The 27,104-nt window shown below is 38.9% G+C and overlaps 1 protein-coding gene across 5 annotated transcripts in view; it reads right to left on the bottom strand.

Annotated features, from left to right (window-relative positions):
- tsnare1 (T-SNARE Domain Containing 1) overlaps positions 1-27,104 on the bottom strand; it is a 190,938-nt gene that overhangs the window by 105,035 nt on the left and 58,799 nt on the right. For all 5 annotated transcript variants that reach the window (XM_037075980.1, XM_037075979.1, XM_037075981.1 and 2 more), the window contains exons 3-4: positions 12,369-12,446; positions 12,066-12,135 (exon numbers count right to left, since the gene is read on the bottom strand). In XM_037075980.1, the coding sequence (XP_036931875.1) occupies positions 12,066-12,135; positions 12,369-12,446 (148 nt within the window). The remainder of the gene's footprint in view (positions 1-12,065; positions 12,136-12,368; positions 12,447-27,104) is intronic.

Below are 27,104 nucleotides of genomic sequence, written 5' to 3'. Positions count from 1 at the left end.
AACTGTCCAACACGTCCGCTGCAAGTCCAGGTTAAGACATTTATTAAATATCTGAGCTGTCAGGTCATCCTAGGTTCATACCCCCACCCTGCCCACACCAGCCTCCCTCATCGGCCAATTCCCATCCGCCAGTCTTGACACTATAACGGGCTGCTCCACAGAGATAGGCAGCTGCTACACAAACACACCTCTGTTGCTGCATACCCAACTCAAATATTGATCTACATGTAGCTGGTGGCAGGAGGGGCAGATGGGCCACAGTGCACTGGGGCTGGGAGGAGCATGTCACTTTAGCTCTCTGTCTGTTGTGGAAAAAGCCACAGTGTCACGGCGGAAAAACACTGGAAAACATCCCCCATCATATCCATGCAGAGAAGGGTTACAGACAGTGTCAGTGAAGTAGATGGGGAAGAAGTTAATTTTGCTGTGAGAAATAAAAGTTTTACTGTGAGGAAATAATTGAATTGGACCACAGCCAGTGTCTCTCCCTGGCCAAAGTCATAATAGACAGAAATAGTGTCTTCAATGTGAAGAAGTTCTACACTTATAATGTAATCAGGATGTAAGGCTTTAAACAGCCAGAATGCTATCTTACATCTCTGCCTCAGATCAGTGAGTATGATAATATAAATTGAATATTCCAAGTGCAGTAGTGTATACCATTACAGTGCATTATCGATAAAATGAAATAATCCACTTCACGTTGTTAACTTGTCTTGGGCTACATACTGTACATGCTGTAGTACTGATCAAAAACTACAGTATGCTTTACGTCTAGGAATGCATTCTGCTCACAGCCACACCAGTCTGAGCCAGAATATGAGTTTACACTCTCACACAAACACACACAACACAAAGATTAACAAGTCCCAAATCTCAGCCTGATGCGTCATCGTTTAGCTGCATCACATGTCTTCACAACAGACGTGAAGGATTATGTGGAAATCATAGTCAGCTAATGCTCCATCATGTTACCCACCAAAAACAGCAGAGTACAGACCATAAGGCAGGCAGTCTGCATGGAGGAATGACAAATAACACTCAGTATGAATGTGCAGCAGTGATCCAAAACTTGAAAAACAAAAAGGTTCATTTTAGGGACACCTTTAATGGATCAATAAATCTACAATATTTTAAAAGTTGCACCGACAGTGACCAATGACAGTAATCCACTCACCAGTCCATGATGAGTTACCTTGTTTTAAACGCTGCAAACAACTTGCTGAACAAGCTGGAGTTTATACTCCCTAGAATGGGTCAAGCTCCAAAACACTGGGTCATTCATTTCCCATGATGATAAATCAGTAGTATTTTCACTGGAGCGTGATGTGAAAATTCCAATCATATTTTAAATTGTGGATGTTGATTATTGGCCCTAATTGTGTAACCGTCCAAGATTATGTTCATCAAAAAGGACCCAAAATTGAAAATTACAATCACAGCATTATAATAGTAGTCAAGTGTACTTACAGAAAGTATGCTTATGTTCATTTGATTTGTAATGCACCACTAGTATGCTTAAGAGTACTTTAATTTCACTTCACTACAGGTGTATTTTTAAGTAGACCGCCAAACATTTTCAATTTTAAGAGTTGATACAGAAATGCAAAAACTTACAATGAAAAGTTAGTTTGACAAACATAATCAATAATAATGTCCCTATTTACTTCAGCGTACTTTTGAAAACTGAATTGCAAGTAGGTAAATTAGTTTACTTTCGAAAGGTATGATTATGACAGATCCCACATAATTTAGAAACAGGACCCTGCTACTCCCTGTTCACAGGAGAAACATATATGCAAAGGATTTGGACAACTTCCCATGGCTAATATTTTAATTTTGACACGTAGAGTAAATGGGATGTGCTTTTAAGCCACTGTTTGTTTTTTTTTAATTTATTTTCAAGATAAATGGACATGAGAACAATGAACGTTTTTCTAAAGACGCCAAGAGAAGTTGTATTTGTTTTGAACTTTGTCGGCCCTGTTATCTGTAGTCAACACGTCAAAGGCACTCTGTGGAGCTCTTATAAACAGAGTCATGATGACATCCAGTTTTTCTGGACACATTCTGTGTTTATGTGTTTGGACAGATGTGTTTGGTGTAGTTCCGTTAACATAAACTATCTACTTAACTGAGATTTGTTGCTCAGCATTTCTTACATCCATGTTTGCAAGCTTGCCGTCTTGTTCTTCCAAGCCATTACTGGTGGATTTGTCACTTGGTGCTTCTGCCACCAAGTGACACCAAGTAGCAGCAGAAAAAACACATTCCTAGTGTGCTTTTACAGAATACCAAATGAGAGAGATGTGCCCTGAGTGTGTTAGAACGTGTCAAGGCTGAACATGTGTCTGCGTTAAAAACAAGAACCATGGTTGGTCATCCTGGTGCTTATGGTTCTGGTGCGACATGAAATACAAACCAGCAAGTCCAGTTTGAGCGTCTAATCTGCGAGTTTGTAACACTCATGGTGGCTAAGAATTCATCTTTTGTTGTGCTAATCATTAAGTATGGATTATCATACAATATGTATTTAGTAAGTAAGCATCAGTCTGCATGCAGCTGTCATGTTGTACTTGACCAGGATTACGTTCTTGCATGTATTCAGTTGACCACCACCATCTATCTGCAAGGTAACTGCATGCAATCAAGACAAAGTTGAAACCAGTTCAACCATTTTGCTAGAAGACGCACCATTTAATTGCCAGAGCCCTCGCAGTTGACACATCCGCTGCATGACAGGACTGGACATCGGACCTTTCTGTGTCCGTATTTTTGCTCCTATAGAGCATCAACATTATTGCTCTTCTCCAACTGAACTGCTCGTTGCCGATTCCCCACCCACATGTGTATGCATGATACAGAACTGATTAACAGATACAGATCCTAGAGATTTCTTGATAATTTAATGGACCTAAATGCTTCAACTTATAGAATCAGTGTTGTGGGTACGTTACAATGTAAGCATTACTGTAATCACATGACATTTGTCTGTAACTCTGTAAAAGCAACACATTCCAGTTAATAATCAAAATGATTATTTTGTTACTTGGGTTACATAAGTTGTTCACGTTACCAAAGTTGCCAATTACAGTTCTGAGAGAAGAGAAGAGGATAGAAGCCCTGCGGACTGCTGACTACCAAGTATCGGGATTTCTCCCATGATGAGCATGATACAACGCATCAAAACCCACAGCTCCAGCACCAGTGATTCTTTTACTTTCGATGAGGATGATACAGTAGTTTTTGATGTATCATGCACAGAAAGCTGACCAGGGAACACACTATCATTGCTTTTCCTGTAAGGTGGTAAATTCAGTTCAATAGGAGCAGCTGTCAGTCAAGGATGAGGTTAAATTATGCTCACTGACCAGACTGGAAGGATTTTAAGTTACTCACTCAACAGCAACTTTCTATGAAGCTTGAAAAGTGCAGTCCTATGAAAGTTTTGTCAGGTTGACAAACAAAGGGAATCCTTTCAAATTTGGAGTCTAAAAATACAATCTGAGCTGTGCTCTGGTGCTAATGAGCTCTGATGGATCATCCATGAGTCAGTGGAAGCCCCGCCCACCCCTGTCACGCTATTACCAAACAATCAGAGCTCGCCCACTACTGAGGACCCCTGAGAAGACCTCTGCTGTATCGCTTCACAGTGATACATCTAGTAGTCACACTCTTCCCCCACAACAAACCCGATTGCCAGGCAGCCAGAAACAACATGCGAAAGATTGGAATTGCTCACACTGTGAATTTCAATCAGTCACCTCAGTTGTGTGTTTCTCTTGCCTGCTTTGTGCTTGTTATTCCTTTGAGGTCTGGCTGGCCCTGGTAAAGGAGAGCCGAGGAGTCAGGAGCAGCTAGCTGCAGGGGGAGGTGTGGAGGATGGAAGGGGTTGGTGTGAGGGGAGAAAAGGTGATGGTGGTGGGATGCCGTTCTCTGACTGTAATCACACTTTCAGGGCTTTACAGGATAGAGCAGCGCTTATACTGGGCTCTGATAAGGATTAAACCACAAAACTGGACTTGCTTCCTACACACTGCTGTCCTCTCACTAGCTCAGATGTCAATGCAGAGCATTTGTAAAACTCAGCACTGACTAATGTCCGAAATTCACTCGACTGACTACACTGTGACGGCTGTGTCTGCAGAATGTGTTCAGCCACACTACAGATCTGGGTTCAGATGTGTTTTGACGTGTTTTTCTCAGGGCTAAATACACAATCATTGTACATGTGTTCAGGGATGTGTTGGCTTTGTGCAACAAAGTCTAGAGGCATGATGCCCAGTTTATGCTAAAAACATTTCACACAAAATGTTGTCCTCTGGAGGGAATTCATCGTGTCGCTCTCAGTTGTTCACACAAGAATTGCCAACATAACTGAGAGAAAGGTTCAAAACATCTTGACCAGATATGTATTATTTTCATGCTGTGACATGTTGGCTGCAAGGTAGCTGCTGCTATTCATGAGGTTCAGAGTTGGTTAGGGGCACCTTTATATTATAATAGAATAAGAACAGAAAATAAAAACAAGTCACAAAATAATAGCAAAATGATTTAAAAAAAAAAAAAAGAAGAAGAAGAAGAAGAGGAAAACAGGAAACAAGCTGTCTAGAACTGAATTAAGTTAAAAGTGTGAAATGACGTGTGTGGAATGATGAAACCTTGTGAAATATTAAATATTCATACCTTTTTTTCAATAAACAGATTTATTATCATTACTGTTGCAATATCCAACATGTAAAACTACTTAGGAACCCCTGAGGAACATGACAGTTAAAAGGAGCAACAATGGAACTGGCATTAAATGCAACAATGCAAAGGATTCTATTATGAATGCAGCAGGTGTTGAGCAGGTTTTTCAAGACCAGCCCAAGTTCTAGATGCATCTGGAGAACAGTGTGATCCATTGTCTTTTTCAGTACCTTAGAAAATACAGTAATAGAGGATCCTGATTAGGTTTTGTTCATAAGTAGCTGAATAGTTGTATGTTTATGTTTATTATCAATACAATTAAAGGACCAACCAGATAAAAAAAAAGTATTTTACTACAAAACACAAGTACAGAATTTTATTTGAGGAATCAATTTACCTCAAGCTGATATATTAAGGATGTGTCTGGGTGTTAAAAGAGGTGTGTGGTAAACCAAATGATGTAATGATGTTTGTAACTAGAAACTAGGAGTTAATTGCTATTAATTTTTCAGATTATTAGTCATGGAGGAAACAGATAACCAGTATGCATTTACAGGAAACAAAATGAAATCTTGGTGTCAAAATGTGGAATTGGTTATATCTCTAACTCTAACACAAGTTAAGATGAAGTGCATCTAAGCATATGTTTAATTAAAATATAACTTACAGTTATTTATTTAGCTTTCCAAAACCTAAGTGTAAAACAGAATGATCTACTGCTGGAATCATAAATACATTAATATTAAACTGATAAAGGGATATGGTGCAATATGTAAGGGATTGGCCTTTTCATGAGGGAGGGGAATAGCATTTTTGCTAAGAATCCTACATTGGAAACCACTGAGACACTCCTAATGCACTTGTGTTAGAGACAGTGAGCATAACTGAGCTTGTTTCCCATTAAACTTCAGAAGTGCATTGTACATTTAATAGCAGTCATATCTTTTGAAAAAGATCCAGCATGCCTGACACGCTGAGTACATATGTAGCACTTCATGACCCACAACAAACTTTATATACTTTATATATCATTGGAAGGTATGTATTTCAGGTGGTTATTCATAGAACTCCGATAAAAACAACAGTTCAATTCAGAGATCACCAACACACACACACACACACACACACACACACACACACAGAGCTGCTGAAATCCATCTGACATTTACATGTGCATCTCCAACACCTAATGTTGGTTCACACGTAGCTGCATGAGTGCGGTGCATTAACGTGGGTTTGTGAGGCAGAGTGATGCCTGCATGTTGTGTAAGAGTGGAGGAGGAAGAGGTGGAGAGGTGCATCCACATACACAGTCCAGATCTGACTCGAAATAGACGGCTGTGACATTCTACCTGTTGACATTCTACCCGCATCTGCCCCGCCAACTTCCTGATGACTGTTGATTTATCTGCCATCTAGGAATTGCTAATACCATTGTGATGTGATTACAAGGTACAGTAATTACCAGTTGAATGGCTCTGTAGCCTCTCCTGTCACAGCTGTAAAAATGTGGATATGGCCAATTAGGCTGCAGAGCTGTGTGTTTACCTCAGATTCCAGTTTACGGTTGGATAAACTGTGCTTCATTTATTTCCTTTTTACCTCAGTAATAAGTGATCCCTGCTTCCAGTCTTTGTGCCAGATATGTACTTTACACATGGATGTGATACTGATAACAGCTGTTGCATGTCACTGTTGAAAATAAAGCAAATAGGTGTAATCCATGCAGCCAAGTATTTGTTTTAATTTTCCTCCCCTTGTCAGTCTTTGCTTTGCCCAATTGCATTATTCCATCACAGCACTGCACAGTACTACACTTTTGAAACTAATGGCCTTGCAGAGGCACAGGACCTCTGACACCTAAGAAAGTCTTTAATTATTAGCATATGTCAGTTGTGCATCAGGTTAAGTTCAGGTGATATTTTAGGATCATACTGCTAAATAGATAGAGCAATTACAATATCACTGCAGAGAGAAAGTCAACAGACAAGAGAAATACTTTGTTGTCACTCCTTTTTTCATAATAAATCCTGGTTTATTTCGAATGTTGTCTTAAACAAACTTCACACTTGATCAGGTTTTTCTCTTCATAGGGATGTGAAATTATCAGATATTTCTGGCAGCACACCTAGCAGTAATCATGTTATGAGTTTTTTTACTGACACTTTCATCTGTCTGATGAGAACATTTTGTTCCTCAACAAAAGAAACAAACAGAGACATTAGAAAATAGTTGATGGGCTACAAGACTGAGATTCATCACAGACACATAATAAAACAGTTTTGAGTGTATGGATCAATACAAACTTGGAATGGAAGAGAAGGGGCTAACACAGCAAACAAAGCAATACACCACTACAGCTATCAAGCCTTGGAAATCTCAGACAGCAGAGTTTCACTTTATAGGAAAAGACTTTGAATATGGTCAGAAGTTTTAACTTAGATGTTGTTGTGCTCACGGTACAAAAGCCTTGTTACATTTGTCTTTACATAAACATATCAAATGTGAGGGTATTGGATATGGTAATAAGTATCGACATTTTTCAAAGTATTATATCAAAGGTAGGTTAGTGGATCAAAGAAATGAACACACATAAGTTAAAATGAGTCATTGTCAACTTGTGGTTTCACACAGGACACCAACTGCAGTGAGCTCAACCTTATGTCTTTGCACAGTTTCTCACTCTTAGTACTATATCACCTGACTTCCTCCTTTGCTCCCATCATAATAGCTGCAGCTGTCACCAGAGTTTGCTGTCAAGTGAACAGCGTTCCCTTTAACCTCCTCAAACAAACAACCATTGTTGCCATTATTCTAGTGAGTGTCATGGTTCATGATTCTGTGTTTTGTGGTTTCTTGTATTTGATTTTCATGCCTTTGTGTTGTGTCTTGTGTCTCATGTTGTGATTTTCCATGCCCTCTTGCGTCCTTCAAGTTCTCCTGTCTATTCCCTTGTTGAAGTTTGTCTCCCTCTGTCCGTCAGTAACAAATTTCACTTAACAAATTTCCCCGTCTGCGGGACATTAAAGGATTTCTGATTCTATTCTGATTTCCCCCCTCGTTACCTCACCTGGCCTCCGCCCTCCTCTCTCCTCACCTGTTCCTCGTCTCATCATTAGTGTCTGTGTTTTAAGTCTTTGCTCTCCCTCTTGTCCGTTCATTGCCTCTGTTCCTGCGGTATACGGCCTTTGGATTTTGATTCTTGCATTTTTTGATTTTAACTTTTAAGCTTTTTGTTTGTACTTTGTTTCACTTTTTTAGCCTTGGTTGTGACTTTGCTTTTTGTCCCATTTTGTCTGTTTTTTTGGTATCTGGCTTACCCTTGGTTTTTTGTATCATTCAGCTTTGAAATTAAAGCTCGCTTTTTGTTTCCCCTCAATCCTGCCTCTTGTCTTGTGAGTAACTGCATTTGGGTCCACCTCCTATTTCCTTAGCATTCCCCTTTAAACCCCAGCCTGACAGTGAGGACAGGCTCGATAGAAGATTACTACCAGTGGCGGCCAATGAAAAGGGTGCACGTGTCTTAGTAAATGACTAACACATTCAGGACCCCCTTGAAAACAAAATGGTTCATCTCAAGCATTTTACCCTTACAAATGTGCACAATGAATACTAAAGATAAGCAAATAGATTTGTTTTTAATTAATGGTTTCTATTCCACTGCAAATAATATTGTACAGTATGGCATTTCGAGCCAAATATGACACGCTTATCAAATATAAGTTTTCTCCTGATTCCACTTCTGTGCAATATTGTTAAAAAGAAATGGGGGGCAACTCAAATAACATGAACTAAATGTAGATCTGTCTCTTTGAATAAAATCTGACTTCAAGGGAGCTTACATGAACTCTAAAGATATCCCTGTTCAAGCACTTGGTACAAATTGTGAGAAATTCTTGATTGATTGATATTTTTTTTTTAAATAAAATTCATGTGACTACTTGACATCATTGAAACTAGTTAAAGTGACCTTACCACTGAAGAAAAAAAAAACATATCAAGTAACACAATGTCATGGGCAGGCCTGGACAATAAACAAAGATTTTTGCAGTGCGTAAAAAGTTAAGTTAAATTGTTTTGTCACATTTTTTTTACTCGCTCTTCTAAAACTTAATTTCCTCCTTGCGGTAGTCTGTCCAGCATTTTGATGTACTTTAGCATACTGTGCCTGCTAAGAGGTTGCCAGTCAGTCGGGGGCGCTTTCCTCCAAACACAGCTCCATGTCCTCTGGGTTGTTACAGCCAGCACACCAGTGAATGCCTAATGCGCTAACAAAGACAATGACACTCAGAGGGTGCCAGCCATTAATCCACTTAGACTTTTTGCCGTGTGCATTTCCACGATTACAGGGGCGGGTCAAATTCTAATAACTGTGAGATTTGAATTTTTTGCCTGAAGACAGGCAGACAGATGGCGGGTTACCATTCCAACCACGGGCACAAAGAGGAATTACTTTTATATCACAAAGCACACGAGTGTTGCTTCTTGCAGATGAACATGTGTGTGATGATCTACTTTGTATGGGATTAGTGCTGCATATGCATGTATGTATGGCCTTCGTCAATGTGACTGGATGGGGAGCAGATAACTGCAGTCCTTCATTATGTTAATGTAGGGGACAAAGTACCAGGAGGCAGAGGGTGGAATGGATGTCAGTGGCTATGAGGATGGGTGAAGGGTGGCTTCAGTTTCAACTGGGTGATACTGGGCGGAGATGGACGCCAAAGCTGCAGCTGTGCAGCACACCCATGCACCAGCTGCCACATCTGTACATGGATCACATCATGAAACCTGAGGTAGGCTGTGTGAGGCTGTCACAAAAGACAAGAGAATATGCATCTTTTTGTATATTATTGTATTTATTATTTTGAAATTTATTGTGCATCATGTTATACTATAAAAGTTCTGTTCCGCTCCGTTTTATTCTGCTTCTTCCATGAGGGTCGCAGAGATATTGCCACTTTTATCCCCCATTTTTCAAGGGGTCGCAGGGTCTACTGGGGCCAAATCCAGTTAACTCTATGGGCGCAGGGCAGGGTAAACCCTGGATGAGTCGCCAGTTCATTGCAGGACATTCTCTACTTATAAAAGTAGAGAATGTTTAAAAAAAAAAAAAAATGCTAAAGTTATAAAACATGCAGGTATGATTAACTTCTGGCATAATATAGTGCTTTGAATCTTAAGCTACCACTATGATAAAGATCTATTGGTGTTTTAGTCCCAAACCTCATTATGGAGGTTATGGACATATGTAAATGACCCAAGATGTAAAATGCAGATTGATTGAGTGAATGTCACTCACTCAAAGACATGGTCTGACTCCTGAATAACTGTCCCAACCAGATAGACATGAAACCCCAAAGGTTAAGTCCTAAACGAAAGATTAGTAATGATTGATGGAGTAACTGATTAAAGATGGGGTGAAAGTTCAACTCGCCATAAAGCCCATTTATTAGCTACTCTGGAGGTTTCATCCAGTGCTTTTCATTAGCCAGCTGTTCAGACTAACATCTACAATCTCAATCCCTGGGCCAGTTCCATATGCTGAGGCACTTCATATGATATAAATGAAAGCTCTGGATCATATACTAAATGGACCTTGTAATAAGACTGCTTACTTGATTAGTTATTATTATGAAGGGAGAACATCGAAATCTCCTCAAAAGTTGAAGCTATAACCACCTATGTGTGTCAATCTTTCCCAATACTGACCATGTGCATGTCTACCTTACAGGTTCTCACCTAATTCAGAGGGCATTTCAGTCAATAAACCCTCACAAGGTTGATGTTTTTTTCTCTTTTGGGGGTAGAAATGTTGGACTCACCACCTCTCATAGTGGAAAAAATTTAACTATTTCCCGCAACCCCATAATGAGATCATTATCATTAACATTTTTGGTTACGTGTCTTAATGTTATTAAAATTGTGTCATGTGTTAATTTCAAATTTCCTCACAGACAACAGGGATAACTGCAAAAAATATTGTTCAAAACAAAATAAAGTCCTTAGCGCCTCGTCAGTCATCTCTAAAAGTCACCATTAGCATCTAGAAACAGGAAGCGTCCTGAATGTTCCCTGGAACCATATTTGGAAAGCACAAGCGCTGCAGAATAACACAAAGAATCACCCTGGATGTAATTTGCATCAGTCGGAGGCACTGGATGTGTTGTTTGCATCCAGCATCAATACTGCTGAAGGAAAATGGGCAGTTAAGAATAAAAGCAGCCAAGCATAGTCAGTAAGTTTCCAAGGCGATCATAAAAAATGTTCAATAGAATTGATAACATGCCAGCCAACACAGTGGGATGTAATGCATTTTAAACAGATGCAATCATCTTAGATTGGCCACTTTGTCATCAGCTTTGAATCTGGTAATTGCTGGCAGCTCAACTAAAAAAGTATGATCAATATGAAAGAGGCCAATGAAACAAAGGGAAATAGGCACTTTTCTAGAAAGCAGAGATAAAAGTTACCCTCACAATGAGCTGGACCACCTAGGGTGTACAGTGAAAATACAGGGGTTACTGGGAGCTGTCCGTGGTCGAGAAAGTTTTCAAATCCTTTACTTGGTACTTAAGTACTGATGCAATGCTGTAGAAATATAAATTGCAAGTGAAAAGAAATCCTAATGTTAGCTAAACACATTTATGTTGTATTATCAAGGCAATGTTTAATGTTGAAACAGGCACAGTGTTATGTGTTCTTTAGATCATGGATTTATCTGCTAATTATTTACTGGATTAATCTATTCGTTGCATCATAGAATGTCAGAAAAAAGTGAGGAATGTTTATCACAATTATTTAGCACTGAAAGTGACGCTGTAAGGTCACTTTAATCAGAGACAAGGAAAGGATTCTTATAGACACATTTGAGATGCTGAAATGGTAACATGATTAACATTTTTGCTTGAAAAATGACACAAAGTATTTCAGTTTACCAACAACCTCCTCCACTCTCTCACCTTGAGCAGTGAGTTTAGTTTGAACATTGTTGGATACATTTGTGATAATGTAACTACATTACTCTGTGTGGAATACTGTATATAACAAAGGTGTAGTAGTTTGTAGACATTGTAAAAAGCAGAATTATAAAATATGTCTTCAAAACAGTTGATTCTATTTGTTTTATTGATTAACTAGCTAATTGTCCAGATCCAGTTTTGTATATCATTTGATTTTGTATTCAGTGACTTACATTATGCATCACGGTTTTTAAAAGTTCTTTGTATGCTACTTCAGCTTTGCTTTAAAGTAACTACATGAGTAAATATAACTGTAGTGGTAAAGAAAAGGTATATTTCTCTCTGAAATGTACTGGAGCAGTGAGTAATTGCATTCAGTTACATTCAGCAACCGGTGTGTGTGTTACTCACAGGCTCTGTCGTAGCTCTGCTGTATCTCTAGATGTTCCCAGTGACTGCAGATTTTTCTCTAGTGTGACAACTGGAGGCACAATTAAAGAATACAACACTGATATTACATAATGGACTCACAAACAAACACATGTTGAAATGACCTCTCACCAAATTTTATCCATGTTAAAGTGAATACATATGATATGGCAATAATATATCATACAAATATCTGATGTCATACAAGGGTTTAAGGTATTTGGTAAAACACACACACGCACACGCACACACACACACGGTTTTGTTGATAAGTGGGCTCTTTACCGTTTGCGTTGATCTGGAAGATATTGGAGGAGGTCTCCTGAAACACATCTTGCAGTTCTGAGGGGCTGACCTGTGTGGCTTTGGAGAAAACATGATATCAGCAAACTCCTCTGAGCCTAGTGGAGAGGGATACCACAAGAGCTGACCACACAGTGTAGGGACAACACAAGAACAATGTAAATATCCACATTTGAAGTCCAAAGAAACTTACAATAAGTACATTTCTCACAACATATAACCGTCGATAGAGTAAACAATAACACACAATTTGGGAGGGAGTCATGCTATGCGGAGTTGAAGTGAAGTCTGAACACATGAGTCTTGAGTCTTTTGCGGAAGATGGAGAGTGATTCCGCTGGCCTGACATTGGTCGGTTCACTGGTTCGTTCCACCACTGAGGTGTCAAAACAGAGAAGAGTCGAAACTTCGCTGAGTGGGCTTTGTTTGCTCTCAGCGATGGGGGTACCAGCCAGCCAGCTGATGTAGTAGAGCGAAGTGCTCTCGCTGAGGCATGTGGTCTGACCAGTTTTTGGAGGTAGAATGGTGCAGTTCCGTTGATGGCCTTGAAGACCAGCACCATCATCTTGAATTGGATGTGGGCCGCAACAGGAAGCCAGTGGAGCTCACGGAGGATGGGGGTCACATGAGAGAATTTTGGTAGATCGAAAATGAGGCGCTGCAGCGTTCTGGACACATTGTGACAGTTTAGCCACTGAGGCTGGGAGTCCAGCCAACAGCAAGTTGCAGTAGTCAAGGCGGGAAACACACACCCGTGAGGAACTATATGAGGAACATATATATGTTTTACAAAAAGACAAGTAGGAAAATATAGATGGGGAACAAATGGTGACTTGTACAGCAATATTAAATGTTGGGTGGGTTATTGTTTATTGTACGATCACTGTGTCACAAACTTTTTAATGGACATAGTGAACTGCCAAAGTACACAGAGTAGGAAACAGACTCAACAGACAAACCTTCACAAGTGGTAACATACATAAATGGTTACCAAATGGTTTGTACTATGCTTTACAAATCAATTTTAAGTTGCTTCCTAGACAGTTAACAACCAGCAGCTGGATTACACAATAGTTTATCTACAATCAAAAAATATTGTCGTTGGTCCATGTGCTTTCACACTGTGAACAAGCCATACAATACTCCACTTGGAGGTGGACCAAAAGCCTCCTTTTCAAGCAGTTTGTCTGTTTTGTCCACACCACAGAACAACCACGCCTTCCACATTAACCAAAACAAACCACACTAACCTGGCAAATGCAACAGGGTTCATTTTAACTAAACCAGACAGGTGAGGTGTTATGCACCTTACCCCTTGATTCCACTGGGCATGTATCTGTTTTCTGGTGTGTGCAAGCCTTTGTTTGTTCTGTCCTCCATGTGACTTCATAACCCACTGAGAGCATTTCAGAATCAGAGCATCATGTCTGCCTGATGCTGTTGAGTTGGTCAGACTGTGTATTTCATAATTTCTCCTTAATTATTGTGCTTCTACTGTGGTTGAGTACACTACATAGTTAAATTGTTTCATTATTTGTCTGTTTTAACTGTTTATTGTTAATATTTCTGACTTTGTTGTGCTTTTGATCCTGATTCTACAGAGGGTGTTTTGTCTTAAAAACTGACCAGACGTATGCATGCCATTCCACTATCTGATTTTCTGTCTGGCACAAACTGCTCAGTGCAGAATGATAGTGAAGTCCGATATAAGTCAAAAATACACCTAGCACTTCCTCTCTGTGGAGCAGGGCAGAGAGCCTCTGGGACACCGCTGAAACGTGCTTTGGCCCAGCCGGTGGAAACACAAGCATTGTCTAGAACAGCCATTAGCTCTGCTGACTTAATCATGGCCGAAACATGGCCAAGATGGACTCGTGGAAGTTTAGCATGTCAGAAGAAAAAAAAAAAGTTTGCACTCCAAAAAGTTATGAATTACATTTTACACATCTTGCTGTTGCTCAGGGCAGATGCCCTTAAATCAGAATATCTACCCGTAGTGTCCAAGCGCCAGAGACTTCCTGACATTCATTAACACAACACATATCATCTGCTGTAATAAACATTTCCTTTGCTTCATTCATTAGTCTCTCATGAAATGCAATGTGCGGTAGGCTATAACAGCTTCAAAACAAGACTTAATAATTACATAAAATCATTTAAAAGAGGCTGGTCTTCCTAACACTGCTGAAGACAATTATTAAATGCCTCAAAATAATGTATTAATAACAAACTGGCCCATCCAAAACCATAAAATAATGACAGACTTAATCATTAAAGTAGTGGTTATACCTCAAAGGGAGGAGTCTCCCAAATCACCTGTTACTCCTCAGAGTCTGCACAAGCCTGCACAGACTGAAGAGCCTCTCCAGGCTAGTCAGCATGGATATCAGGAGAGGTCAGATGATGGCGAGTGTTCATTAGAAGGTTTGTTTAGTGATTTTTTTTTTTTTTTTTGACTCTCCACATTATGCAGACCATTGAAGAATGTAATACAAGTAAGGACACAATTGTTTGATTTTGATTAGGAAATGTAATGTGATTTGAATTTAGGAACAGCAACACATTGTAGACCAATGTTTATATCATGTTACCCTCAATACTGTATATAGCGGTCACATGTTGGTCTGGATGTACAAGGTAGGTGATTTGCACAATGATAACCAAGAATATGAAGCCATTTAATTGCGATAAATGCTTTCTGGATGCTAACATTTTGTTTACATTTGTTTACACTTAGAACAATTTGACTTCTCAGTCGCAGTGACTGTTAATGCAATTGCAATGTTCCCAAATCGACTCAGACAACTATGAAATGTTGAACACATCAAGTAGAGCTGACACAGTTTTTTTTTTTTTTTCTAAAGAATAAATGTACAGTCTTTAAAGAACTGACACATCCAAGTGACATTAATTAGTGGCAGGAGATAGGAGGAAAATTGTCATTTGAGGAATTATATCAAAATATTGTGTATTGTTATTAGAATGAATAGATGTTGAACCTGAATGGACATCAAAGCCTGTGGGAGCCTCTAATGCAGAATCTAGCTAAAGTGACGATGACAGAGTGGACGGGGGAAAATAGAATGGCACTAAGCCACAGGCTGGCAGCACGGTGAGTCTGCTGTATAAGTTATGTTGGCAGCACCATTTTCCTTATTCAAAAGCATACGTCATTGGAAATGACAGGGAGGGTTAATGGCCTGGAGCCATTACAGCAGGCTGAGATCAACATTATGACCTGTTTAAGTTGCACTCTTGTCAAAGTCAGCACCAGAAATGGCATTTTTTTTTTTTCTGATATGGTCAAAATCACAGGGGTATAGATATAAAACAAGTGCACAAAAGTCCCTCGATTTGAGGATCAAATATTGGTGTAAAACAATTATAGACAAAGCAGAGCTGGATAATAAAACATATATTCACTGTGTGGACAGATGAAGAGACTGTAAGACCTTTACTGTATACCTCAAGTCATTAACTCATTGAGCTATACTGACAAATCAGCCCGGTAATTACATGATTGCATGCAGTCAGTTGAGCAGCATTACAAGATTGTGTTACATTTTGAAACAAGCAATTTTTCAACTGACAGACCTTTACTGCATTTTTAATGGTATCTCAGCACACACACACACACACACACACACACACACACACACACACACACACACACACACACACACACACACACACACACACACACACACACACACACACACAGTCCACCTTTCATTGACCATGATGGATGGATATCTAGTATGCATGCAACAATGGAGGTGGCCTGGCCTATCAAAGGATGAGCTGGCAGGATAAATGTATGACTATGTGTTTGTGTTTCATAGGATCCCATATTCCTATGAAGCAATCTGATGGAAATACAGATATAATAAACACATGACAACAAGATGGCTCAATCACATTTACAATTTTTACTTGTACCCCTTGTTTTCAGGTGAGCCTGTGCCGCTCAAATCAGAGTTAGTGGTTGAAACCCCCCATGAAATTGGACAACCCTTCAAGACCTCCATATGTCATCAGTTGTCACTGATAGTGTTTATGTTAACAGATGTAACTGGACATTTCCAAAATGCCATCTTAATTTGTGTTAATTTCTTCTGCTCCACTTTAGCAATCATGGTACTATCACAACGATTTGCTATTTATTTGATGGAAGAAAAGCATGGACACTCGCAAATCCCTCACAACTTCATGCTATCAGTCAAGTCATCAAATAAGAAAGAAAACTGCTTCATTACCTTGCCACTAGTTTTGTTGAATAGATTAACATTAGCAAACCCTTCCAGTCTCCAGTGTTGGATGCATTTGTATTGTTTTGACAAATGGGTGAAAACTATGTGCCCAGTTCATGTTGTTGACTCACAATCCATTTATCCTTTCACTGGAGAGTAACATCATTTCACATTAGAGCCGACAACATATAATCTGCACTTATGATTTTATGCTCATTTCACAATTTCACTGACATTGCTTTCCCTGGAAGGTTGAGGGATCCGTATAGGGTTATTTCACAACCACTGTTTGGTAAATGTTTGGATCATTTCAGCAGCTTTTTATCTTTCCACACTTGAAACTTTTCCCTCACATTAACATGTCGACAGTTTAACATGCTCATATCAGCATGCCACTTCAAAGCAGTGCTGATATGCGTTGCCCTCACAAAATCACTCACATTTAGTCCCTCTGTGGTTTGAGCAGTGTGTCTGATATGGTCATAACTTTGATTTTGTCCTACATTATATCCCTACAGAGCCATTTTGGAAATGCATAAGAGTGGTGGAAGATATATAAATTACATGCTAAAATGTTAAGAGTCTACAGGAGCTCATGGTACCTGCATTTGTGCATTGTTGGCTATCACTTAACAGTGGGATTGGGATGGTAAAGTTTTAATAATCCAACAGACCTCCCTACATTTCACTCAAAACCACACCTTGGCTAGTACAACAAGCCCTTTAGATCAAACAACCAAATGTGTCATTTGGCCATTTAGAACAAAACCTGAAAGCATTTTCTGACCTGACGCCCCAATCTGCAAAACAGTGCTGCCCTTTGGTTTAAATAGACTGCTTGAATAGGAGGAGATCACAGTTTTAATATTCACCCCCTTGTGTAATGTAAGTCACATAAGTCATGTCACATTATCTAAGTGTTTGTGTGAATCAACTGAAGTAATTCACATACGGTAACACAACATTTCCAAGCAAAGCCATTTTGACTTTATGCCAGTCATGGGATGCAAATTGCAACGTTGGCTTTATTGTCAATTCTTGTACGAGACATACAAAGGAATTGAAATTACGTTTCTAACTATCCCACAAAGACAAGACAAGACACACCCAACACTCAATTAAACAGTAAAGTGCACAACAAATAAAGACAGACAGTAAATAAAGTAAAGTGCTCAGTAGATGAAAACATGTTACTGAGCTTCCTGACAGCCTGGTGGATGGAACTGGGGGTAGAACCCATACAACCACCCAATTCCCTTCACTGTATATTATACTGTTTGATTTTACTGTATGTTTTAAATTGTTACTATGACTGATCAGATATTCTTATCCTCCATCAAACAAGATATGTCTACTCAGCAATCTAAATCATCACTGGCAAGTAACTCTGTAAAGTCAGCCATAAATAGGCAGGCATACATTCTTCAAGCCACAAACATACGTCACCATCACAGCTTGCCGACTCTGAGGAGCATGCTGTTTATCTGTATTAATATATCATGGCTCGTTAATAGCTGGTAACTAGTTTCTAGAGTGAAGAGTTCAGATATCGTCCAACTCAGCAGCTTTAATGCAGTCTTCAACAGTAACACAAAACATGGGTTATGCTGGAGCTTTAGATGCCTTTCCACTGGCTAACATCATCCATTGTAACATACCATCTTCATGGTGGGAGGGTGAGCAGCTTCCTTCAACACACATCGATGCACTACGTCACACTCACAGGTTACCCACACAGCGCTGCCTTAAAGGGGAGGGTGAGCCACTAACACCAGACTTCAGTTTCATCCTGCTCTCTCCTGAGCACAGGATGAGTGATACCACTACTGAGGCAAATATCATGGCAATTGTCTGCAGATCCCCAGATAAAAGGAGACTTATCTATTGGCAGTTTCTTGTTGCTTCAGTGTTTACTGCAACTTCATCTGCTTCACTTTTCCCGAAAACTATGGAAGGACTAGATGCTTATTCAACCCTCATTGGAGACCTTAACCTCAGAAATTTTAGGAACTTATTTTACCAGTCAATAAAATCTCTCCAGCAAAGCTGCATTCCACATTGCAATCCAACATCCACCTAAACTGGACAATTCTATTAGCTATGATGACTTGAAGCAACCCTACAATATCCTACAACACCTGTGGAAATCCAATTTATGACTGCAGGACTCCTTGCCTGTCCACCCTCAGCCTACCTCTGACAAGCAAGGCACATGTGCATCGTTTTAAGATTCAACCTTTCATATTCAATAATTTCAACATAAACCTTTGCTCATACCACAACTGCATTTTCTCCTCATCTGCAAGCCACTGCAAGATGCCCAATCCCAGTCAGTCCACCCCTGGTGTGTACTCCCACTCCAGAACCCCCAAGAGGAGAGCCGAAAAGCATCATCCGTCTAAATCGATAAATGTTAACTGTCTGGCAGCAGAAGCCCCTTCTCACCAGATTCATTATTTGTCAATCTTCCCCTCAGCGGCCTTTCTCAAAGATTTTGGATCAGGGTCCTCTCTCTCTACAGTCCACAATGAAAGATCCCAATACAGTTTTCAGTTTTTAGAGAAAGAGGTCACCAAAAGGGTACATATCAGATGATCCAGTCTTCTCCTTCCCAGAATTTCCCACAAGCCCAATATGTGTTGCCACAAGGAAAAACTTGGAGGGGGGGAGATTAATTTTAGATCTGCCCATGCCCAGTTCTTTCCTTCTCAAGCGTTAACAGCCACATTTCTCGTAGGCCTTCTCTCTCTCTCTCACTACGTCAACATTGATAATGCCAGCCAATTGAAATAAACCTATCCAGGAGGAATCTCTTCGGCATTAGGTAGGATTCGAAACTCTATTTTGCCGAGCAGCGGACTTTGAGTCAGTTAAAGCCTGTCCATTTGCAACCAAGTTTCATCAGATGAAAAAATCACCCAGTACTATCCAGTCTCCCCCTCTCCAACTTCTACCTCTGTATTAAATCAATCCCCTGCGTAGATATCTGGAATCAGTTGGATACTATGAGAGGGTTGAGCAGCTACTACCCAAAAAAAAAACACATGATTGCACTTTCTGTCTCAATTTTGGTGCCACTTAAACTTGTTCCCATAAACACTGTCCGTTCATTAATTTGCTATTTATGGCTGTTAAGCATATTAAACCACAGTACTTCTGTGGGTCAATTGCTTGGATTCAATTTAACATCAGATATCATGATCGGTAATTTGATCTAAGCACAGATATTTATTTTCGGATCTAGCTTTCATCTCAGTCATTGTAGTCAACATCAATCATTCAGCCGGGAGGTGCTTGCTAATCTAATCGCCTGACTACACTTCCTATAATTTTCCCGATATCAACATTGTTCTCTCAAATCAAAGATCGCTGAAAGCCCTAATCCTCCGGTAAGACATGCATACAAGTGGTGGCGGTGTTCACGGTATCAGGGTCTATCTTGGCTTTCACCGAAAGTCATTGCAGCTGTTTGAATGACTTGTATTTTGATTTCCATGGGACGTCATCCCAATCCCCTTTCATGACTACATTTATTCATCTTGTTTTGTAATATGATTTCCATGACTCATACATCATTGAGTTAATCAATTGTTGTTTCTGTGTTTTGCTTGAATAATTAAGGAGCCTTGAGGTGACATGGATGTTTTGTTTTTTTTTATCTTGCACGCAAGACTTACTGTATCTCACGCTTGCGACTTATTATCTCGCACATGCAAGATATTAATTCATGCACATTTTGATGTAATTAAACAGTGCAGTTGGTTAAATGCAGGCTTATTATCATGGATCAAAACCATCTCAGAATTTTAATTGATTAATTAATTAATTAATACAAGTTAAGTGTCTTATTGTTATCATGTAATGGTAAGAGGTACATGCAATAGGTATTTTGATGATCCACAATGAGTGTCCAGGTGTTTTAATAGCTATTATAATAGCTGTTTTAATAGCTATTATGCTAGCCATGATGATGGAGGATTTGTCAAGGTAACAGTAGTTTGGTCATAATTAACTTATGAAATAACATTGCAGCAGTGACAACTGGCAATCAGGACAAACGATTAACAATTGGTGCAGGTGCATATAGTATCATATTCATGTGAAAGTTGTGACAGAAAAACTAAATTTATTAAAATACCTTCAATTTTCTACAACATTCTCACACAGACCACATTCTCTCGGCTTTCACAGTAACGCTAAATACGTCTGTTGTGTTCTGCTGTGTTCGGCTATGATATTTGGGACTGGTAATCAGACATCATTTCTGTTCGTCTTTCAGACTTAATTTCTGTTTTGTCACTCTGACTTAATTTCTGTTTGGTCTATATGTGACAGTTTATCTATTTACTCATATCAAGGTCTTCATGACTTCACACATCATTCATGATATTTGCAGTGAAGTTCTGTTTTCTCTTGTCCTAATTTCCATTTGGTCGAATTGCCTTTTTTAAGTTAGGTCCTAGTTGACCATTAATCATGCTGATCATTTTCTAAGCATTACATTCTATGCATCTACTCATGGGGTAAGTAAGTAAGTAAGTTTTTATTTATATAGCACTTTTTTTTAAAACAAAGTTCATAAAGTGCTGTACAGGGTACAGTAAACATAAAACATAACTAAAGAACAAACATAAAAATGAACAAAATAAAATAAATAAGATACAATAAAATAAACATACATGTACAGATATATGCAGAGAATAATTACAGTTCTATTGCAGGGAATGCAAGACGATAGAAATGGGTTTTAAGAGGTTTTTTGGAACCATTTAGTCTATTCTGTCCTTTACTGGGAGCCAATGAAGGGATGCAAGAGTTGGTGCGATGTGGGAGCTTCGATTGTTTTTTGTTAGCAGTCTGAGTGCAGCGTTTGTACAAGTTCAAGGCGATACAGGGCTGCATGTTTGAGAAAAGTGAAGACAGCATTGCAGTTGTCAAGGTGAGAGAAAATCAGGGTGTGGATCAGTAGTTCAAGATGTCTGGTTGATAGCTTCGCTTTGATTTTTAAGATGTTCCAGAGCTGGAAAAAAATATCTGGAGTTGGGGTCATATCATAATATTTTCATCTTCCCTCACAGCTATGCATGTCTCTATCTAATACTGTTATGCTTCTTCTGCCAGAAATATGTGAGGTATGTCATGATATTCATCCTGAATTGTGTCCCGTCATTCATTTCTATTCTTCACTTTTCTGTGGGGAGTTTCACATTCCACAGCTTTATCACCTACCCAATTATTACTTCATCACACTGGAGTCTGACCGCCAAAGACATTTTTATTCTCCTTGTACACATGGAAATAAACCTGCTGAGTGAAATGAAGCTCAGCACAAGTTCATCTTTTCATTCACGTGACATGGGCGTTCTTCATGTTCTCTCTTTCTAATTAACCAACCAGATTCTACCGCTAACACTATAAGCCAATCATGTCTCTGCTGTCAAACTTAAAACCGCTATCCTCTCTGCTGTCAGCTGTCATTTCAGGCATTTGCACGGCCCTCCTCCACCCCATCCTCCTCCAGCTCTTCATCCAGTGGCAAGACACTGCTCACCAAAATCAACTCCCTCGGTCATGAGATCTCCAGGATCCTTCTTCCTCCATGACCATCACAGTGGGATCCACCCTCCAAAGACTTTTTAATTCTCTTTTGTACACATGGCAATAAATCTTTATGTTCACTCACAAAATTACAAGTCCCTCCTCACTAAAGTGGAATTAGAGAAAAGAAAGCTGTGGGGCAGTGTCTCACTTTGCATATTCCTACTTGCCAATGATAAGCCCCAGTGAACTGATTATAGATGATGACCAGTTTGTCAGTGTGGTTGATTTTCTTTTTCTACTTTTTAAGCACTGAATAATCAATACAAAGTGTCCTGATTTCTCCTACAGTAATGAGGGAGTCCTGAGCACGCTGGGGATGAATTACCATCATGCCCTTACAGAGTAGCTTGTCGATAGCACAAATGCTATCTGCAACATGTTCAATTATACTCTCAAATCAGAGAGGAACTTAATCAAGAGCTCCCATCTTATTATGCTCGAGGTCACTGGCTGTCTCTCCTCAGTGAGGAGGGAGAGATTTCACTCTTCCCCCAAAATCTGCAATTTAGCCACTGAGCAGCTGACTGAGAGAACCCAGCCTGATCCCAGCAGCTGGCACTCCAGGTGGAGCCGACAAATTTTGATTTTATTCTGGGCAGCATTTGACCAACATACACCCCAGCAATTTGGAGTAGAGTTAAGCATACTGAGCATTTTATTCATATTTTTTTTGAAAGTACTTCTAATTTTCTCTTCACCAGCAATGTAAAAAGACAAGAAATTATAGCTAGGTGTTGTGATCATAACCTCTCAATCTTCTACTGCATAATACACATCCAGTGACCCCTTAGAGGTCTTTTAGGACTACATTAAACTGACACTTTATGTGCCATGTGTAAAACTAACAGAAGGAAGTAATAATCCTATGTCCAAATACTCAGTATTAAGCACATCTTTCAGTGAAAACAATACAAAACAGGCTCTTATAGCGGCATATATGATGGGTAAAAATGCAACTAATGAACGTGTAAACTATGAGTTCTTACTTTACATAGAAACAATAAAAGCACAGATATGATGAAAGTGCATGGACTTTTGTTTGAAAACTTACATCCAAACTGTTAAAGTACATTTGTGCCTTTTAAATAGAGTTTTACGGCCATAGTAAAGAGAAAAAATAGAGAGAACGTTTGAGAATTAAATAATGATGTTACCGCCACCAAGTAGTATGGAAATTAAGTCGTAATATTTTTAGAAAAAGAATATCACAGGGTAAGTGTCTAACTAATTAAATGACAAAAAGTCATAATTTCAAGCTGAATTTAGTCTTTGTTATTTTAGAGGAGAATATTAGAAGAGCAGCCAGCTGTGTGGGCACAATGATGAACATGGAGCATCTAAGCATCTAAATTACATGTCAGCATAGGTTTCACAAAGAATTTTGGTACTTCTGATATTTCTCTTACACATTGACTAACATTAGTCTCAAATTACAACTTAGTTTTTGTAGTATCACAACTATATTCTTGAAATCTTGCTTTTTTCCCCCCTTTCCTTTCCTGTGTCTATAATACTTTTATGCAGCTGAAAAGCACTTTTTGCCCCAAAATTCTATATAATGGGAATATCTCCACAAATTTAATACTGTCCTCTCTGCCATCTCATTATATATACACACATACATACATTCAAGTATATACTTGAGTGTACATGAAGTTCATAAGTTCATCCTCCAGCGATGCTACAGTAGAAACTGCTTCAGCAAATTATTCCTGGGCAGAGGTATTTTTAGCACATGACTGAATCACTTGGAGAACCTTGACAGAGTGAACAGACCACAGGAATTCATGAAAGATTCACCTTGACTCCAGTGGAAGAAGACTTACAGTACACGCACATCTCAGGTACACACTGTACAGCATCCCAGTGTGCAGCCGTCTATTGGCGTTCTGCTCCGTTTGGTGTGCTATCATGTCGTGCACAGCTAAAATGTTTTGAAAATGTAGACCAACATGAAATCTTTACCATGAAAAGCATTTTTCTGGTCTGACTGAACACTATGCTGCTCAGGTGCTGCAATTTGGCTAAATAGTTTGGTTTCTATGATGAAAGCTTCCTCTTAATTTTGCCAGTGTGAGAAAAGATTTTTGAAGATGACAGATATTAAGTTGCCAAATTGATTTAACTTAAACATTTAGAAAAAATACAAAAATGATGGGATTCCAACTCCAGTTTGTGCTCATGCTGAAAAAACATTTTGTCCCATGATTTCTTAGAAAAGCAAATCAGACTTAATTATTGTGACAGAAAATTCAAGCAATTAACAGAGTCAGACACTGAAAGGAGAGATATTTTTCAGTTACAGCACATCTGCTTTCTGTTTGAACCTGATAGATTATCCTCATTGTCAAGATACTGTCAGGTCAATGTAATCACGTTTATGATCCTTTCATCATTTTTACTGTAAGCTATGTTAGAAATTATATTTTTTGATAATAATTGATAAAAACAACATGACCTTCTCAACAATTATGGCTGCATGTAAGACAAAATAAACTCCAGTATTATGAGCACTTTAATGACAGTAAAACTGAAACAGATAAAAATACCTTTGATATAATAAATTCTCCAGTATCAGCAACGCATCAGGCAAAATCAGGGCAGTAAATGTGCTGACATAAACATTTCTGCCACATATGGCTTTGTTTAATTTATTCTTAAATTCAATGAAAGAGTAGCTCAGTTTAAACTTTTTTTTTTTTCTTCCAGGTTCCAAAAACATGAAACAGTTACTTTCTTGCTGTAACTGAATATAGTTTATTCTGGTGGTGAGGACCACTCAGGGTAAGCTTTTGCTAAGAAAGAGAAACATTAAGCCATTTTCATTTTTTATTTATTTATTTATTTATTTATTTATTTATTTATTTATTTATTTATTTATTTATTTATTTATTTATTCATTTATTCATTTATTTACTTACTTACTTACTTACTTACTTATTTATTTTTATTTATCTGAGTATGTTGTTAATTATTGATTTGTTTCATCCAATTACATGTTACATTTGTATAAATATCCAAACCTTAGAAAAATAAATACATACATAATAAAGCTGTAAATACTTTTCATATTAAAAGTATTTTACAGCCTCAGTAGCAGCCTGTCAACACACTCATGATATGAAAGACTAATGGAGCAGGCTAAATTCTGACAAAGTTCTTTCTCATCAAGTGCTGCAAACACAACCTCACTGGTGGTTGCAGAACTTAGAACATAGGGTGGGCAGTTTGATTCAGTCATACATCCAACCTTAATCAATACACTGAATCTATGGGGAATATTCAGTTGATGTGATTCTGATGGGTTAATCATATACCACACATTAATAGATTTGACTGTTTTATAGGGACTGTAATGCACAATACACCAAATACATACATCAGCCTTTATATTTATGTAAAAAAAATAATTCACTACAATGACTTTGGTGTGAATAATTTTGCAGAGAGTAATACAAATATAAACTGTCAAGACAAACTGTGTCTTATTGTTAGCTTTGTAGTCCAATCCAATTGTTTAACTTGCTTTTGTTGAAAACTAATCACAGGTGTTTTTCAGAGACAGGTTTTCTTAAAAAAATGAAATAGAAAGAATAAAGACATCAGGAGGGGCGGCTGTAGCTCAGCGGGTAGAGCAGGTCGACTAGTGATCGGAAGGTCACGGGTTCAAATCCCAGCTCCGGGCAGGGCTGAGCTGCATGTCAAAGTGTCCTTGAGCGAGATACTGAACCCCACATTGCTCATCAGTGAGGGCCCTGCGATGAGCTGGCGACTTATCCAAGGAGTACCCTGCCCTCGCCCTGAGACAAGGCTGGGATTGGCTCCAGCAGCAACACCCCGCAACCCCATGGAGAGGGATAAGCGGTTTGGACAATGACATGACATGACATAGGCATCAGGATTTTTTAAATAATCACTGTCCAGATTTTGTTTGTCACACTTCCTTGAGATTACTGGTAATTAGACAATTTAACAAGACAAGTTAACTTCACAATCTTTCTTCCAAACCCATTCATGTTATCCAAAGAGAAGGCACATAGGGCATTGTGCAACCAAGGTCTCATATGCTGATGTGGGGTCACAGAAGGCTGGACTTGAAATCAATGGCGTCTCAGTTGGTCCATTAATTCATGCGTGGCTGTCTCAGATATAGCCCACTTTGGCCACTTACTGCCCATCAGCAGTGCATGGCGCTGGAGGAGCAAGTGCTCATCACAGCATGGTCACACCTAGTCTAACCTCTAACTTGGTATGAGTTTAATGAGCAGGTCTATGTCTCCAGAGAGGTCATCACAGGGAACTAACAATGTGGACACATCCATCGGTCAGGTCCAACACCTTCCACTCTGCTATCTGCCAAAGAAAACCAAGAGGGACTCTTGAAATCGTGAAGAGATATGGGAGGGATGGGATTCTGTCATCAGCCACTGAAAATGAGGTTGTTTGGGTGTGCTCAAAAATAAATATAATTACTTTTGATATAAGCAGTGGTGTCCACACAACAAGTCTCTCATTTTTTTCTAGAAACATTCTCAGTCCAGTTACTCAGTGTCTCTTTTTTCTGTCTCCCAGTGGACATTATTTATCTACATCAACGTGAAACATAGATGACTGGCAGTCAGAGAGAATGAAGGTGTTTTATTGGGCTACATTTGAAAATAATCCAACCAAAGCCTTTGTGGGAAAAATAAATAAATAAATAAATAAATAAATAAATAAATAAATAAATAAATAAATAAATAAATAAAATTCTGAACTGAACCAAACACGACCTCTTGCCTGGACCTGGGTTTGGGTCGGTGTCAAACGCCATTTGATTGTCTGAGAAGTACTTAATTGAAATAATGCTGATGCATTCATGATCCTG

Source organism: Acanthopagrus latus, chromosome 17 (genome assembly GCF_904848185.1).
Source record: "Acanthopagrus latus isolate v.2019 chromosome 17, fAcaLat1.1, whole genome shotgun sequence".
In the NCBI taxonomy this organism is placed as follows: domain Eukaryota; kingdom Metazoa; phylum Chordata; class Actinopteri; order Spariformes; family Sparidae; genus Acanthopagrus; species Acanthopagrus latus.
This window is presented reverse-complemented; position numbering and strand designations above follow the sequence as displayed.